At 42.9% G+C, this 17,422-nt stretch overlaps 1 protein-coding gene across 1 annotated transcript in view; it reads left to right on the forward strand.

Moving 5' to 3' along the window:
* ppm1lb (protein phosphatase, Mg2+/Mn2+ dependent, 1Lb) overlaps positions 1 to 17,422 on the forward strand; it is a 57,535-nt gene that overhangs the window by 31,261 nt on the left and 8,852 nt on the right. The window contains exon 2 of the mRNA XM_086261751.1: positions 13,699 to 13,915. Coding sequence (XP_086117877.1) covers positions 13,699 to 13,915 — 217 coding nt within the window. The remainder of the gene's footprint in view (positions 1 to 13,698; positions 13,916 to 17,422) is intronic.

Consider the following 17,422-nt stretch of genomic DNA (forward strand, 5'->3'; position numbering starts at 1 on the left):
ACCTTTAGCAGATGGACCACAGCAGCAGAAGACCACATTGCGTGCCACTCCTGTCAGCTAAGAACAGGAAAACAAGGTTAAGTTCAATGTGGTGGAACAGGAGATTGGCATCAAGCATGTAAAGCTGACAAATCTGCAGCAGTTGCGTGATCCTATCATGTCATGTGCTGAATGACAGTTGACTAAATAATAAGCTGAATAATTAATGCACTTGAGCTCTAAATGGGCCACTACCCATCAGAAAACACAGTCACCACTATGTCTGAATGCAGCTGTATTATATGATAGACAGGACTGCCATTCACGGTGCATATTGTCTGTGATTGCACTAAGTAATCAATAAGGCATTTTGCTTGCCTAAAAGAAAGAAATTCACCCGCACAGTGGACATGTTGACTCTGCAGCTTGGTGACACAGCTCTCATTTATTTCTAACCCACCCCCCACCCCCGTTCACTCTTTTTAGCTAATCCGATCAGAGTGTACTTTCCTACAGAGACTTGGAAGAAGAGGCCTGTGGGAAGTCTTCCCTGCTCAGTTGTGTCGTAGGACTGTGCGATATTTATTCAGAATCATCATTTGTTTTCTTGCAGCAGTAGTAAAAGCGTGGGATTGCATGTGGTTGTTGCTGGCTCTTGGTAATAATAGACTTACTGAAGGTGGAGGATGAGAAAGTATTCAAAGTGCTGTCAGTGGTGCAGGCACAACACAAAAGTACCACTTTCTTACAGTAATACCTATTCTAACACATATACCTATAATCATGACTAAAGGGTTGCTTTGCTGAAAACATCTTCCTTTCATTTTAGAAAATGGGCTCCCAACCTAGAATTCCTGTTTCCTGCACTTCTAAAACCCAACTTCAGTGCTATTTGTGGTCAGTCACGGCTTCTTTGGGTTATTTGCTTCTGTTGAAAGTTAAGAAAAGGAACATTTTATTCTGTGCAAAGCCAGCTGTGTGAGAAAAAGCCTATCAATTAGGCTTGAAAGTGTTATGTGTGTGGTTTTGTTTAATCAGTCCCACACCTGCAAGAAATGTGGCAACACATCCAAACTGTAAGTGATTCTCTACACTTATTCTTTCTCTGTCTCTCACTCGGCTCATTTTTCCTCACCTGAACGCTCGTCTAAAATGGATTTTCACCTCTGTTCTCTTTCTCTCATCTCTTTATTTCTTTTTTCTTTTTTTTTTTTGCATCACTCTCACATCCTCATCGTTGTGTTTGTGGCCCATTCTGATTTTATGCCAGTTGGAATCATTTTAATTGCCACCTCTCTCTGTTTTGAAAGACAGGTTTGTGGCATCTGGAGGCCCTAGGCCAAAGGCTGTTTCTATCTGTCATTGACATGCAGGCATGAATATTGGCACCTGCACTATGGTGCACATAAGCTAACGGGCTACGCTTTCACGCTGCTGCTTAGCACTCAGATTCATGTTGCTAATAACTCAAGAAATTACAGGGCTGCAGTGTTACTTTTCATGAGTGCCACTTTCACACTATGGCAGCTGTTTGTGTGTTCGTGCAGTGTGTAACGTGTGTTGTACGTATGTCAAAGAGAGCAGCAAGATGAAAGTCTAAAATGTTATTTACAGCCATGTTGGAGATGTGGGCATCAGCGCCTCTGCACCATTCGCTTAATATTCCCCGTGATCTCCTGTCATTTGCTATTTAAGTAGCTGCACTTTTCTTGCTGTTGAATGTGGGAGGAAAACAATGTTACTCGCACTTAAAAGCAGACCCAATGTGCCAGATATTATTGGCTGACTTTCTCTCTGTTGATGAGTAACATATCATTTGAGCTTAGAGAAGCCAAAGATGTCATTTAGACCAAGTATTGTTCTTGAATGGTCCTCCTGCCTAAAAGCAAAGCATGCGATGTTTGTTGATTGACATAACAGGACCTGCAGAACAGTGACACCTTTGAGAAGAGTTTGTGGGTCTCTTAAGTGGTCATGTCACAGCAAGGTTGTAATTTTCTTGTGAAATGTCATGTTTTTGCTTTGTGGTGAAGTCATTGATTTTTTTTTTTTTAAGCCACAGCAGTGGAGTAGTGTATGGGGAGAGGAGAGCTGGCAGACAATGAGACAAGAGATGTAGAACTTGACACACAACAAAAGGTTCTCAGCAGGCTTCAGAGATCCCAAGGACCAACCCTCGTCAACTGATCGTTTGATTTACTTGCCTTTATTCGTGTTACCAGTCAATCAAAATAACTTTTGTTTACCATTCATTTATAGAATTTACAAAACCAAACTAAGCCAAACATTGTTTTATTGCGTAGTCAGCAAGAATGAGAAAGTGGTAGAGATTAACTGAAAACACGCAATTTAACTTGTCAGCGTAACACTGCCAGCCATCATATCGTGCCTCCTTGTAGTGATTCTGTTTTTACATAGTGCTTCTATGTCCACTAACCAAACAAACCAACCGAATATCCACTGATCAAGACCAACATGAATGACAACAAGTCAGCTATGAAGTGGTATGAATCTCAGAGCACGATCTGTGGATACTGAGGTGCATGATGCGCAGAGGACGCCAACCTTCTGCAGAGTCAATCACTTCAAACATCCAAACTTCGTGTGACCTTCAAATTAGATCAAGAACAGTGCTTAGAGAGCTTCGTGGAATGGGTTTCCAAGGCCAAGCAGCTGCATCAAAGTCTTACATCGTCAAGCACAATGCAATGCGTCAGATGCAGTGGTGTAAAGCACGGCACCACTGTACTCTGAAGGTCACAAATCAAGCTTGTCTGTCTGGTAATCTGATTGAGGAGTCTGGGTTTGGCAGTTGCCAGGAGACATGTCTGACACTTGTTGTGACATGTGGAGCGTTTGGTAGATAAGGGATTATGGTGTGGGGTTGTGTTTCAGGAGCTGGGTCCGGCCCCTTAGTTCCAGTGAAAGGAACTCTTAATGCTTCAGCCATTTTGGGCTATTTCACGCTCCTAACTTTGTGACACAGTTTGGGTGTGGCCCCTTCCTGTTCCAACATGACTGCACACCAGCGCACAAAGCAAGGTCCACATTGATGTGGATGATCGAGTTTGGTGTAAAGAACTTGACTGGCTTGACTTGCATGAGTCCTGACATCAACCCCCAGAACACCTTTGGGATGAATTAGAGCAGACACTGTGAGCCAGCCCTTCTTATCCAACATCATGTTTGACCTCACAAAGAATGGTCAAAAATTCCCATAAACAGACTCTTAAACCTTGAGGGAAGACTTCCCAGTGTTGAAACTGTTACAGCTGTAAAAGGTGGGCTGACATCATGTTAAACCCCATGAATTAAGAATGGGAAGGCAAAATAATGTATCTTCAATATAGTCATCTCAATTGCATAGCTCCGACTTCTTTTAAAACGTTCTGTTTGCAAGAGGGAGCCAATCGGAAGACTGTCCTACAGGGAGAGTTTAATCAGGTTGTGTCAGAGTATAAACTGAGGGACTGCCCAGTGTAAGATAAATAAGGATAATTCTGAACGCTAAATAATTCAAAGCCACTCTGGATGAGAGAATAAAAATATGGAGGTTAAGTGGACATAATAGGTCCTCTTTAACTCTCAAATATTAATCAGTATCATCAGCACATATCCAGTATCAGTCAGGCTGTAACACAAGCAGTTGAAATGCAAGCATACTTCAGCAGTTTTGTGAATCCTTTCTTGCAAGTACAGAGTTTTGAAAATGCGTGCAAGCCTTCTTTTATATAAACCAAACATGAGACCACTGTTGAGTCTGTATCAAGATCATAGACACTAACACGGTTGTCTTATTACCAGGTGAGGCTATATGAAGTGATGGATCAACTAGGCTGCTTGCTTCTAATAGACTCTTTAGGTTTTATATGTGTCTTCATCTCCTTTAATGGACTTGGCTGTCACAGGAAGGACACACGATGAGATCTTACTCTGAGATGTGTGTGTTGCGAGCAGAGACCGGAAAGGCAGACTGATGACTCCGAGTCTGTTTACTCGCTAAATGCGAATCACTTCCATGAGATTTCACTTTATGAGCAAGATCTCCCTCTGCAGTGTGATGGCTGGTTATAAGTGTGCAACTGTGTGCCTGTGTGTGTTTATGGTGGTAGATTTGGATTCGCAGGACGGTCACCTTTGCAGTAAAATCTTTATTGGAGACAGAACGGGCCAACAACCTGCTGTCTGTTGTCCACGTATTTGTGTGCTGCCAAACATTTGAGGGGACGTGCTGTCAGATGACTGGCGAGGTGGGATGTCCCGCCAATCCGAGACTTTGGCAGCTGTGACTGCGGTTACCAGATGTTCCTATCTTACTAATGTTGCCCCTCTTATTCAGTCACAGTCAGAAATAGAAAAGAGATGAGGCTAACTGTGTTTAGCCAAGAGGCAGTATTTCATGGCGATGTGTTTTTCTCTCTGTGAATGCTGAAGGCAGTGAAGCATTTCCTGCCACTTTTAATGGACTTCTATTCAACTTTCCAGTCCTCATCCATTTTTATAGCGCTGCCTTTTCCCTCTGAAATCCTCATTCACTGCAGATTTCTGTCCTCTTTACGCTGTCGGCTCTCTGTTGGCCCTTACGTATACCCTCTGCGACATGGCTGGTATTTGAATATGAAAGTTGCTCTGAGTGGTTTATTTTTAAATATTTCTTTAGCTCAAGTTGTCACAATGTGCAGAACTGTATGAGCTTTGTAGGTCCCTAAAGGGGATTTGTGGCTCACAGTGCCATCGCCCCACCCTCAGCCTCCCTGAGTCCATCTGTGCTCAGGATGTTTGTTGTGGTTTTGGGAGAGATTTAACGGCTGGAAGAGTGGAATGGTTTCAGATTTTTTGGTCTGGGCAAAAGTCTGTGTGTTGGGCACAAGGGTGTGTTTTCAAGGCCACACAAACACTTCCAGTCTGGCCCCAGGCTCACACCGCACAGGAAGCAAGTTATTGAGTTGTAATACTCAGGTTTACGATAGCTTTTCAATAGATTCCCTGCCCTTACTTACGACTCCTTTCTTTCTAGATTAATATCACAGCTGCGGTAGAAAAAGCTGTTACAGGATAATGATTATTTCAACAATCACATCTCATGGGATTCAGCAGATGGCTGTTATGGTAAAACAAGTCAAATGGATCCAGTGTAGATAAGTGAGGTGAATCAATAGATGTTCTGATAGAAGAAAAAATGTGATGTGATTAAAGTTAGAAAGCTACTGAGCAGTAGAAACATTGACTGTATATCACGGGTGTCAAACATAAAGCCCAGGGGCCAAAATCGGCCCAGCAAAGACTCCAATCTGGATCACAGGACAGCTATGGGAAATGTGAGGGAAGGCATAAATTTTGCACTTTTTTAAGTTTTACACCTTTTCCTGCTAATAAAGACGTCCCACATGGCCTTTCATATTATACCAAAGTAAAAGATAAACAATTAAATGACAGAAACAGAAACCTTCCTTTTCTCACTATCTACTATAGAAATTTATGGGGGGATTTTTGCGGGTTCACAGTTTAAAAAACAAACAAACAAACAAAGGGACATATTCATATTCTCTTTCTTTTTTTTTTAAATTAAAGGGCAGCCCTAGGTATTGTTGTTGAAATATTACACATTTAAGTCTTACAATTTAAGCCCAACATTTCCACCAGTTTGGCGAAAAAACTGAGAGCTGTTGAAATTGCACTTCTTTTTCTAATACAAAGATGTCTCAGGGATTAAGTGTAGTTAAACTTCTTTACACTGATGGAGTGGAAAGAGGAGTTTCACTTGGCTGGCCCACTCAAGATCAAAGTGGGCTGCATGTGCCCCACAGTGTAAAATGATTTTGACATGCCTGCTGTATAGAGAAGATGAAGGTAGCTTCAGGGTCTAAAACTTGAAGTCAATGTGGAACCACAGGGTGACTCGTGTGGTTGCAAAAAGAAGTCTGATTGTATAGAAATCTTTGAAAAAGCAGCTCTTGACTCCCTTAACTCTTTCCTCGTAAGTTTATGATTTTATTCACTAGTGTCATGCTCACCTCCAGAAGAGCTAAAAATGAGGATAAACTGGGGTTTTCTTTTAGAATGAGCATACCATGACCTTCATAAGAGTCCTCTTTGGTTTCTCAGCCTGATCCACCTCTTTTTGATGACATCTGGCGTTGAAACACCAAGATGCCCACATGCCTAAAGGCTGAGCTCGAAGCTTCCAAACTAGACTTTATGAGCCAGTGGGTAATGTCACGATGGCTGTGTACATCTTTAATAAATAGCCTATGAGTAGATTCAAGTGTATGATTTAGTTTTATTTAATTTTAGTCTTGCCAAACACATCTAAGCTCACGTCTGAGCATAAAGCCTTAACGTTAGTGCATTAAAGTGCAGAAAAACAGGCTTATAAATAGCAAACCACAAAGTCCATTTAACAGCTTCTGCTTGTATCACACGGGAGTTTATCAGAGCACTTAGGAACTTTGTCTTGACTGAGCTCCAAAAAGCTCCTAAATGAATCTTGCAGTGAAATTGTTTTCCTGTTTCAACTTTTCAAATGATGACTCTGTGCAAGTACAAAAGAGCTTCTTTTTTTGTTACAGAGACAATGTCATACCAAACTAACACACACTCGCATCCTACAGTATACTTGGCAAACCTTCAGCACATACAAAGCTCTGGTGTGCAGTCATGAAATTAGACCTTCATGCTCTTCTAGACCCTGTGGACCGACTGAGCTCCGCAATGTCATTCTGAGGAGAAACATGCTACACCTCTGCAGTGGACACACACGGTCCCACTCAGCAACAAGCCCTCCTTTCTCCCTTTAATTAAATCCTTTGAATTATTCATTGATTTACGCTAAACATAAGTTATATCCTTTGCAGTGTCCATAGAACTAGATTGATGAACATTATATAGTCATTGCTTACTATAGTCAGATTGGACCTTTGATCACTGTCGTTATCTCCTCTATGACATGTTTTATGACTGTAATTTAAAAAGATTCAAATTGGAAATAAAAACAACAAAGGAAAATATTCTGGATCCCTTTTTCCAGACTTTTTTTAGTTCCCGCTGCTTTTGCTTTTATTATACCACTTTGATGGTTTTCTGTCACTTATCACAGGTTCCGTATTAAAGCTGGAGTCTCCCATGCTCCCCCTCTTCCTTGCTCTCTTTCTCTCCCCTCTCTTTAATGATGTGCTTGAGTGATGCTAATGAATGGTTCTCACACTGCTCCTCAGCCTCTCCCCCTTCATCCCCTTTCTTCTTCTTCTTCTCTCCATCTGCCTACTTGATCTGTCAGAAAAAGATTTCTCTTCTTGGGTTATGAGTCTCCCTCAGGGTGATTCTACAGGAAAACTCTGATGACTTCCCTCATTTTTGGGCAGCCTCGTGATATAATGGATGGAAGGTCTGACTATTTCTGGTGGACTGTGCATCGGAGAGGCTCACTGTTGCAGTCAGCAGGGAGTGTTTGGGTAACAGGGTGGATGATGCGCAGTGTGTAGGTGGCCCTGCTGACACATGAAGGTGTGTTTGTGTATAGACGTATAGCTTTGTGCTCTCTTGATGCACAAAGCAGAAGGAGAGCCGTGTGTGATGCTCTGCACCACCATGACTGATGTCGGGACTCACAGTTATAATGATCATTTTTAGCAGTGCAAAAATTCTATCTGGACCCATTTATTAACAAATCAATACTTTCATTCAGAGACTGTTTTATTTATCAAATACTGAAGTTCATTATCAGGCGAAAACATTTTTAGCAACTTTGACTGACGAGGACCCAACATTGGCTCCTCGTCATAGACCTCAGGCTCGACGTTGGCCAACGGCGACAGGTGAGAACCAACACCAAGTGGTGGCGTGCGCCCAAATGCAAGCGGAACCTCGCGGTGGCGCTGGGTGCAACCGCTCTTGACATTGACCCAAACCAGCCAGTGGAGGCCACCTGGAACAATATAGCCGACCAAATCCGAGAAGCAGCAACCAGCGTCCTGGGGAAGAGCAAGCCAGGAAAGCGCTTTATTGACAAGCAAATATGGTGGTGGAACCCAGAAGTCCAAATTTCCATGAAAGAGAAGAAGTCCGCGCTGAAAAAGTGGCACCAGTCCAGACACGACAAGGACTACAAACGGCACAAGATCCTGAAGGTGAAAGCGAAGAAAGCGGTGGCAAAGGCGGCGCATTACGACCAGCTGTACCACGACCTTGCTACCCCTGGAGGAGCGAACAAAATTTATCGTCTGGTCAACAGCTGGCATCGCTCCACACAGGCCATCGTCAGGTGTAACACGTCAAAAAGACACTTTACCCTACTTGCCTACTGGTGTTGGCCAGAGGGGCCGATGGCGCAATATGGCAGCCTCGCTTCTGTCGGTCTGCCCCAGGGCAGCTGTGGCTACAACCGTAGCTTGCCTCCACCAGTGTGTGAATGAATAGTGGCATTGTAAAGCGCTTTGGGTGCCTTGAAAAGCGCTATATAAATCCAATCCATTATTAAAGATTCGAATCAGCAAGTCCTGCACGACCCGCCCGCCATCCTCAATCGCTGGAGCGAGCAACCAAGAATTTCCACACCCCCCAATCCTCAGCGCCGCACCCGTCCATGGCCCAGAACCACCGAATACACCAGCAGAGGTCAAAGATGCCATAAAGAAAATGAAGAATGGGAAAGCACCTGGCCCAGACAATATCCCTGCTGAAGCCTGGAAGCTCCTTGGTTTGCGGGGCGCGCTGCCCTCAACACACTATTCAATGCTATCACCCAGGAAGGCAAACCCCCAACGGCCTGGAGCACCAGAATCACAGTCCCAATCTGGAAAGCCAAAGGCAACGTGGCTGACTGCACCAACTACCACCCAATACGCCTCCTGTGCCATGCTATGAAGATCTTTGAGCGGATCCTGGATGCCCGCCTAAGGCAAATCTCCACCATCACGGCAAACCAGTGCGGTTTTGTCAAGGGGTCTGGCACTACTGACGCCATTCATGCTGCAAGGCTGCTTGTGGAGAAACACCGGGAGAAGAAATCGACAGTCCACATGGCCTTCCTTGACCTGGAGAAGGCGTTCGACAGAGTACCACACGATCTTATTTGGCATGCCCTACGTTCTCATGGAGCCCAGAAGCTTATGTCAACTGGATCAAACTATTATACACAAACATCACCAGCGTCGTCAGGTGCCCTGTGAGGGTGCTACCCTTCACTATCAATGTAGGTGTACACCAAGGCTCGGCACTTTTGCCTCTTCTGTTTATACTATGCATGGACACCGTGACCGCTGATCTCCAACAACCTCACCCATGGTCACTCTTATATGCTGACGACGTATTCCTAGTGGATCAATCTAGAAGTGAGCTGCAACAGCACACACAACAATGGAAGACGCGCCTGGCCGATCATGGTTTGAGACTCAACATCAAGAAGACAGAGTACATGGAAGCTGGCCCCCAAACTGATGGCACCATTAACACGACAACCTGAAGAAGCCCGACCAATTCAAGTACTTGGGATCGATGATCGGTGGCGATGGGGATATCCTTCCAGACGTGCGAGGAAGGGTCGAATGCCAGACCATCTCAAGGTGAAGATTTACAAGACTGTAATCCGCCCAGTTGCCCTGTATGGATCGGAGTGTTGGCCAGCCACCGCCGAGCACGAACAGGCCCTGCACACGATGGAAATGCGAATGCTCAGGTGGTATTTCTCAGAGGAAGCAATTCAGTTGAGATTTCTGGTCATCTCTCAACATGAGCATCATCATCTGATCGATCTTTAATGAATTCCTGCTTTAAGAAAGGTAAAAGGGGATTGCAACAAATATAATTTTAATCTCAAACTCCTTAAAGTGTGTTTAAATAGAACAAATAAAACAACATGAATATATACAAAGTACAATACTGTTCCCTTAAAAGTAAATGCTGCCCAAGGCAGCTCACTCTCCATTCAGAGCCATTTTCAGCAAAAATGCACATCAATCAGTTCATTTAGCTGTAGGATCAAGGAAAATACACAAGGAAACACATCTCAGTGCACACATGCCAAAAGATTTAGCAGTTCAGCGACATGAGTCACATAGCTTTAAATAATGCACAATTAAAAATTATAATTTTACTGATCATGAGTGTTTTCTATCTGAAACAGGCCTTTATACCACTTGTTCATTCACTTTTTCATGAACTCATCTTCATCACCTCCCACTTTTAGTTCTTGCCCTCTCTCTCTCTCTCTCTCTCTCTCTCTCTCTCTCTCTCTCTCTCTCTCTCTCTCTCTCTCTCTCTCTGTCTCTCCCAGCTATGAAAACAACCTCAGATAGCCAGCTCTGTTTACTTCATTTATTCTGGCTCCACCCTCTTATTTTTTTTTTTAGCCCTCCCTGCATTCCTTCTGTGCTCTTATGCTGTTTGCTGTTCTCATTCTTAATTTTGTTCCCTTGTGTTTTGTTATTCTTGATTCTTGTCTTTTTTATTCTGTTCCAGTAGTCTCTATCCTCACCCTGCTCTACACCCATCCAACCTTTTCTCCCTTTATCCACTAAGCTGGCATCAGATGTGCCATTGTGGATCAGATAATCAAGTCTTGGCTTCCCTGCACGCACTGACTGGTGCATGTGCACATGCAGTTAAATAGTTAAAAGGAATGTAGCTGGAGAAACGGTTTGTGGCCCCAGTGCTTTGTTAAGGACTGGCAGACAAACAATTAAACTGCACACTAATTGACTTAGCGTAACCCAAGCTGACAAAAGACTTCCTGTTCTATGTTTGACCTTTGAACTCGGTTTGTGACTCCTACCCCCTTCATGCTAGCCACGGGATGAGAATATGTCATCAGGGATTGTTCTCAGAAAAGATTCATGGTGATTTTGGAATGAACCTCACTTTGGGAGTAGAGCAAAGTGACTGTGGGAAATGGAAAATGAAAGACAGATTCATGCACATCCACACATGAATAACAGTGTTTTGGTTTCATTGGAGAAGATAGGGGTGGATTGACAGAGCTTGCAGAGCAAAGCTTCAACTATGCTGACAAGATATAACAAGAGAGGAGTGGAAGAATTGTTTTCATGTGTGGAGAAAAAGCAGAGGAGGCAGTGTTATCTAAGTCCTTGAAAGCAATTTCCCAGAGCAGAATGAGATATAGATGGAGAGTGAAAGAGAGGGAGGTATGGATAGAAGAGAGAGCTAAATGGGGACAGTGTATGAGCACTCGAGACATCAGGTTCATCTGAGCTTCTCTGTCATACGACCTCTAATCATTATATCCAATGCCTGGAAATTGCAATCCTTTTCCCTCGTTCTGTTTTCTTAATTGACTGCTCTTCAATCACTGCAAGTGTTAGGAGGGGAAACCACATGAAATATGAGCTTTATGAATCTGGGATCATGCAGACCAGAAGCAAGTTAGCAGTATATTATCTGACATTTGTACCTCATGACCTTGGCTTGGCCTGCTTTCTCTGAAGCCCGGGCCTGAGGAGGCAGGCATTATTTGCTCTGGACCTGCGATGGGAATCTGTACAGAATCTGTTGATGTCCTTAGAGTAAAATAGATAGTGGTGAGGATAAAGTTTCTCTAGCTCAGCTCAATCCCACAGCATTAGCCTGTGTACACTTGATTGGCGGTGCACTTTTCTTTCTTTATCTCTGTTTATCTGTGATTTATCTGCTTCAGCAAAACCGAAAGAACAAGCGGGTTACTGCTAGTCCAGCCTGCCAAAGTCACCGTGTACGTATCTGTACTTACTGCACTTGCAATTCTGTCTCCAAAATAGGAAAAGTTTTTGGAACATGTTGGGAAATCAGCTTACCGTATTTCCCGGACTACAAAGCGCACCTGTATATTAGCCGCACAAGCTAAAATCAGGGGAAAATCCTGTTTTGTACATACATTAGCCGCACCTGACCAAAAGCCGCAGGTGTTTCAATGTTGACTTATCATATGTAAGAGAATATGCACAAAGGGAATTGTCAGGAAAGAGATGGCTGTTTGGAGACATCACTTTTATTAATATTTTGAAAAACAAGTTATGGGTACATATTTGCATAACTTTTTAGGTATATGTACAAGTAGCGGTAATTACAAGTACGAAACATGTACTGTGCTTCATAAATGAGTAACAAATGTAGTACATAACAGTAACCTACAGCACACCAGAAAAATAGATTCGGACTACCTTTTAGGCTCAGGTGCAGTGACACGGCTTTAACAAGAAGAAAAGTCAGTCATTCCCACCATCTTCCCCAGTGTCGGATATGAACAGGTTCAGGATGGCTTCGTCATCCACTCTCAGCTCCTTTCCTTCGTTGTCACTTTCAAAACCAAAGAAATCATCGTTGTCAGTGTCAGAGTCGAACACCCTCAGAAGGGCCGTGGCGGTGTCCTCCTCTCCATCATGCAGCAGTCCAGCCCTTTGAAATCCGTTGGTGATCATGGATGTTTTCACACTTTTCCACGCTGTCAGAATCCACCGGTGGAGTTGAGCACAACTTGCTTTTCGCAAGTTTATGGCCGCTTGTCATCCACGCCTCCCGCTGAACGTGTAGCGCTACTTTGAAGTTTGTTTTTTGCGCTACTTGTACGGCACTATGTTGCCTGGCGGATGGACATGTGACCAACATACTACTCTTGAACCCCGATGTGTGTCCGATCACATGCCCTTCCGCCAGGCAACGTAGTGCCGTACAATAGCGGAACAAATAAAACAAATCGTCTTACGATATGACAAAAATCATGGACAATCCATAGAAAAGCCGCACCTGACTAAAAGCCGCAGGGTTCAAAGCTTGTGCAAAAAGTAGCGGCTTATAGCCCGACAATTACGGTATTTACTTTATTGCTGGTAAGGCAGCTTTAAATCTTAACATGATGACTAAACTCTGGGGAGCTGCTGGCAAAAAATAGTTCCACCATGTATCACTCTACATGGCCTCAACATCTTGTTTTTACATTCTGGGTTTTGTAAGGATTTAACAAATAAAAGATGCTAATCTGTGAGTGTTAGATGTGCCAGTTGGCAGTTTTGGGATATTTTCCACTGAGGTATGCTAGCGTTTCTCCACCTTGTCTGATCCCCCAACTGTGAATAACTCTGCTTCTTGTTCCTGGGTTCTGAGTTCATGCAAACAAATGCATATGTTAGATTTATTGGCCAACCTAAACTGAATACACAGAAGAAGTTATGGCACTCAGAAAAAAAAGGATTCTCTACCCTCAATAAACACGAAGCCATAATTTTGTGCAAAGTGCAACTAAAATATACAAAGTCAAAGATTTATTTATTCAAATAATTCATCAGTGAGGAAAATGTGCTTAAAATAAACTGAATGTATACCAGTCTAGTAAATTTGATTTGTTACAATGATTACATTGTAACGCATGTAACAAAATTACATGGAAAATGTATATGCAAATAAATTAAAGTCACCATTTTGGGCAGGATTTATTGTGTGGCTGGTTGCTTGTTTGATTTTCCTAAACCTTAAGTGTATATATATCCTCAGAACTGAGAAGCTGCCTTTAGTGCTGAAAAATGATAAATCACCTCTGCTCATTATAACCTTTAAGTATTCCATGCATTTGAAAATGGAGACCTACGCATCCTATGCTTCTGCTTAAACATAACCAATTAAAAGAAAAGCACCCTCATCAACATGTCAGAATTTATTCTCTTCTAGCACCAAATTTTTTTTTTTTTATCTGCAGTCATCTAATTCTACTTGTCTCCCTCTGCTCTCCATTATCAGGCTGCTGCTGAGTTTGCTAAGACCCACCTACCAGAGGCTCTGCGCCAGCAGCTACTGACCTATGAACGGGAGAAAGAGCGAGACAGGGAAAAAGACAAGGAGAAAGATGAAAAAAGGGAGAGGATAAGCCTCTCCTACCCCTCCATCCTGGAGCAGCAGATACTGACGCTGGACAGAGAAATACTGGAAAAGCTCTCTGCCGCTTACAACGAAGCAGGTGCGTATTTGCCCGTTCACGTAACTTCACACATGATACGTTCTGCAAATATGCCAACTTTCTGCCCTTTTTTGTTGTTGTTGTTTAGATGCTACATTTGTTCGGTAGCTAGCAACTATCAAAATACACGCATACAGTATTTCCGCCTACACGTGCAACCACAAAACTAAAGAGCATACAGATAGCGCAAGATGGAAGCAAAAGGTGTTTTGCTGCAGTGTCCCCTGTAATGCTGCACACAAATTATTTTCTTCTCCACTATTTCATTTGACGGTTGTTGAATAGTGACTGTCAGCACCCCAAGGCCTTGCTTATTCAGCTGTTTAAATACAAGTTGATCTTCACAAGGCTTGTAGTAATTATCTCGGGAGGCATGCAAGGAGAGAGTGGTAATGCAAGAGAGAGAGATGGATAGAAAGAGGTAGGAAAAGGCTCAGAGGAGTGGATTCATGTGTTGGAAGTGTGTTTTCTTTTGTTTTTTTTATTTATTGGTTAAAGCTATACAGTATAGGGAAATGGAAGCTCAGAACCACAGGCAGAATAAAACGAGAACAACAAATACAAAACAGAAAGACACACAAAGGGTCGATGGCAAAGTCCAATCTAAGTGCAGCTAAACAACCTCAGGAAAGAGGAGGAGAAGGAGGAGAACGATGTGGACATATTCATGAACATGAGTGATTTTGTTTGAGTTTCATAGCAAGTCTTCCTTCTGTGCTGCCTTTATTGGATTATTGAACACAAAGTCAAGAGAGTTTAAATATGGATCGTAAGATTATTTCCTGGTCTCACTGCAGTGACTTTCTGCAACCTCAACAATTCAGCATTTCTGTGGGAAGGTCAGTTTTCCTTCCAGTGCCCCGGTTAAAGTGAAGGTGAGAGAGTAAATGCAGGAGGAAGGAGTCTCGAGTAGGTCTTTATTTACAGAATCTGTCTTCAGAGTTGTAACTGCAAAGTTTTGTTTGTATGGACGATTTTCTTCAAGTGCAGTTAATTGCAAAGTTACTGAAAGCAGCTGTAAAGAACTCACATGGGGCAAGAAGAAAAAAAAAAGCACGTGGCCTTCATTAATAATTGTAAACATGCATCACAGTTCAAGGGCCGAGCCTCTCACTTGTAATAGACCTGTGAGGTCAGCTGTCACTTGAGACGTGCTCTTTTGAAGTGGGTTTTGGGGGGGTTTTGTTTTTCTGCACATTTTTGGGGGTGGTGATCATCATGTTGCCGTGTTCTCAGGTCTTCGGTTATTTTAGCGATGCGGTGACTACATACAGTTTCACCGCCGCCTGCTGCAATGCTGATTCAGACAGATCTGCCTTCCAGATGCAGCTGAATTACCTGCTTTTGTTTCCGCAATTAAAGCAAAATCCATTTAAACGGTAATCAAGGCCGAGCAGACAAAGCAATTAATGCGTGCGTAGCTAATACACACACTCCATACTCGCCAACCTTCTGTGATGTAAACAGGTGAATTTTTCATCATTTCAACACCTCCGGCACCCACACCTGTGTAACATGCATGTTAACTGTAAGCCCTAGACATGCTGTGGAATATGAAATATAATCCTTTATTTTATGGCGAGTTTACTCTTTCTGTAACGAGCAGGAATGAAGGTCAAATCTGTGAAAAATTAGTTATAGCACATGGGAATTCTCTCATTCAACCGATGACATGAGGGTAAAGAGAAAGCATAGAGGCTAAATGAAAACCTGCATCAACAGTGACATGCGAATCACATCTAAGGTGGCGAGGCGGTCACGGGTATGAAAGAGCCCCTGAGAAAGCCTCACATCCTTCTGTGAATGCTTGACATGTGACAAAGGATGTTAACGAGGTCAATTAAAAACAGAGTTGGAGCTTTCAGTCTTTCAGTCTTTCAGCTGATCCTTCCTTCTCGAAGGTTTGGTTTTGCAGCTGAAGTCACCTGCTCTTCGATGCTTTATCCTCCACCTCCTTTGCTGCCTCTCCATCTGGAGATAATCATCGGCTTTCTGATCTGTCACTCCCAAAAGGGGCCAAAAGTAAATCTCCTCTCCTGATCCCGCTGCCTTCTTCTGTTCTTAAGTGGACCTGTTGCATTGAGTTTTAAAGATACTTTCCACACATCCATCTGCTCGTATCTTTTTCTTATGCCCCATCCTTCTTTTTGGACAGCACAGCGAGACAGACTGACATGATGCTTCTAGATAAACTTGCAATCTCCATTACAATAAATGGGCTCCTGTGTTGTCTAGTTCAGGGATTGAATTTGCTGTGGCATTTGTTGTGGCTTTCTTGCAGGTGTCTCGGGGGAATCTGCTGATCAGGTAATTGTGCATTCTTGTCCTTGTATCTGATTCCACAATCGCATCGTTTAGGGCGCGCAGCTCCCTGCTTTCTGTAGTAATCGGGGGGCCTAAATTGAGCTAGCAGGGGAGGGAGTGAGGCAGAATAGAGATACACACTCTCAATTCAGCTCCCCGTCCCCAGGACAACAGCGTATCAGATTTATCCCCCTGTTCATTCATCCCTGTGTTGTTTATCAGCGAACACAAGCGCCTCAAAGAAAGATAAGGAAGATGGGACTTTGATGCAGTGCCCAGGAGCTTAGAGTCTATTATGGAAACAGTCTCCTTAATGCTGTATGGTATTCTGCTTGTACCAATCTTTATGTGGCTGGGTGACATGTCTGCATGCAACAACAGAAAAATGGACTGTTTTGCTTTCGTCCAATAATCTGCAGTCAGCAGAGGCCACGCTGACCCGTTAGCCATGTCATCTTAAAAAAAAAAAAAAAGGCGTCTGTCTATTCTATTAAACAACTATTTAGGTTGGGAATGTAAGATTTAAATTTGTGCAGAAATATTACGTGCACCATAGTCTGTCTCCAGGAAGATGAAAATATGTATAACAAAAACAAATTAACTTTTTTGCACAGCAGAAATTAAACATTCATGTACCAACCTCACCCTACACGGCATCATTTTGTTCACATCCTCTCCGGTTTCTGACCTCTAAGAGACACTGTAAGGGTTCCCGGAGGTCACCGGTCTTTATTCATTTTCATCTTCAAATCTCTCAAGAATGAAGCTCCACTTAGTGAGGCACTACTCGTTGTGTTTTTGCTCTCATGCGTATGTTTTTGTGTTTCTTTATTGCCATTAATCATTTAATTTTAGTATGTTCTGTGTGCCACATATTCCCCTTCAGGCAAATATTTGTTTATACCAAATGTGTTCGGTGCAGTTTTTTTAAACCTACAGTGCGTGTGGAACGAGGCTGTGTAAACTGTGGCAGATCCAGTCCTTTTTTTCTTTTCTTTTTCATAATAATGCCAGTTACATATATAAAGTGAGGTCAGTTGCTTTTTCATTAGATCATTCTGAAAGTTTTTTAATTAAATGTATTTATTTGCAATAACAAAAAGTCAAATAAGCGTGTCATATTTAAGGTTGTCAAACCTAGGCCGTAACCTGACGTGCACCTCCCCAGAAATCTAACTACACATCACCATCGATAGAGACCAC

The sequence above is a fragment of the Aulonocara sp. 'chitande type north' Nkhata Bay genome, linkage group LG14, assembly GCF_057382095.1.
Source record: "Aulonocara sp. 'chitande type north' Nkhata Bay isolate Kocher_YH1m ecotype deep benthic linkage group LG14, A_spYH_male_GT1.1, whole genome shotgun sequence".
Lineage (NCBI taxonomy): Eukaryota > Metazoa > Chordata > Actinopteri > Cichliformes > Cichlidae > Aulonocara > Aulonocara sp. 'chitande type north' Nkhata Bay.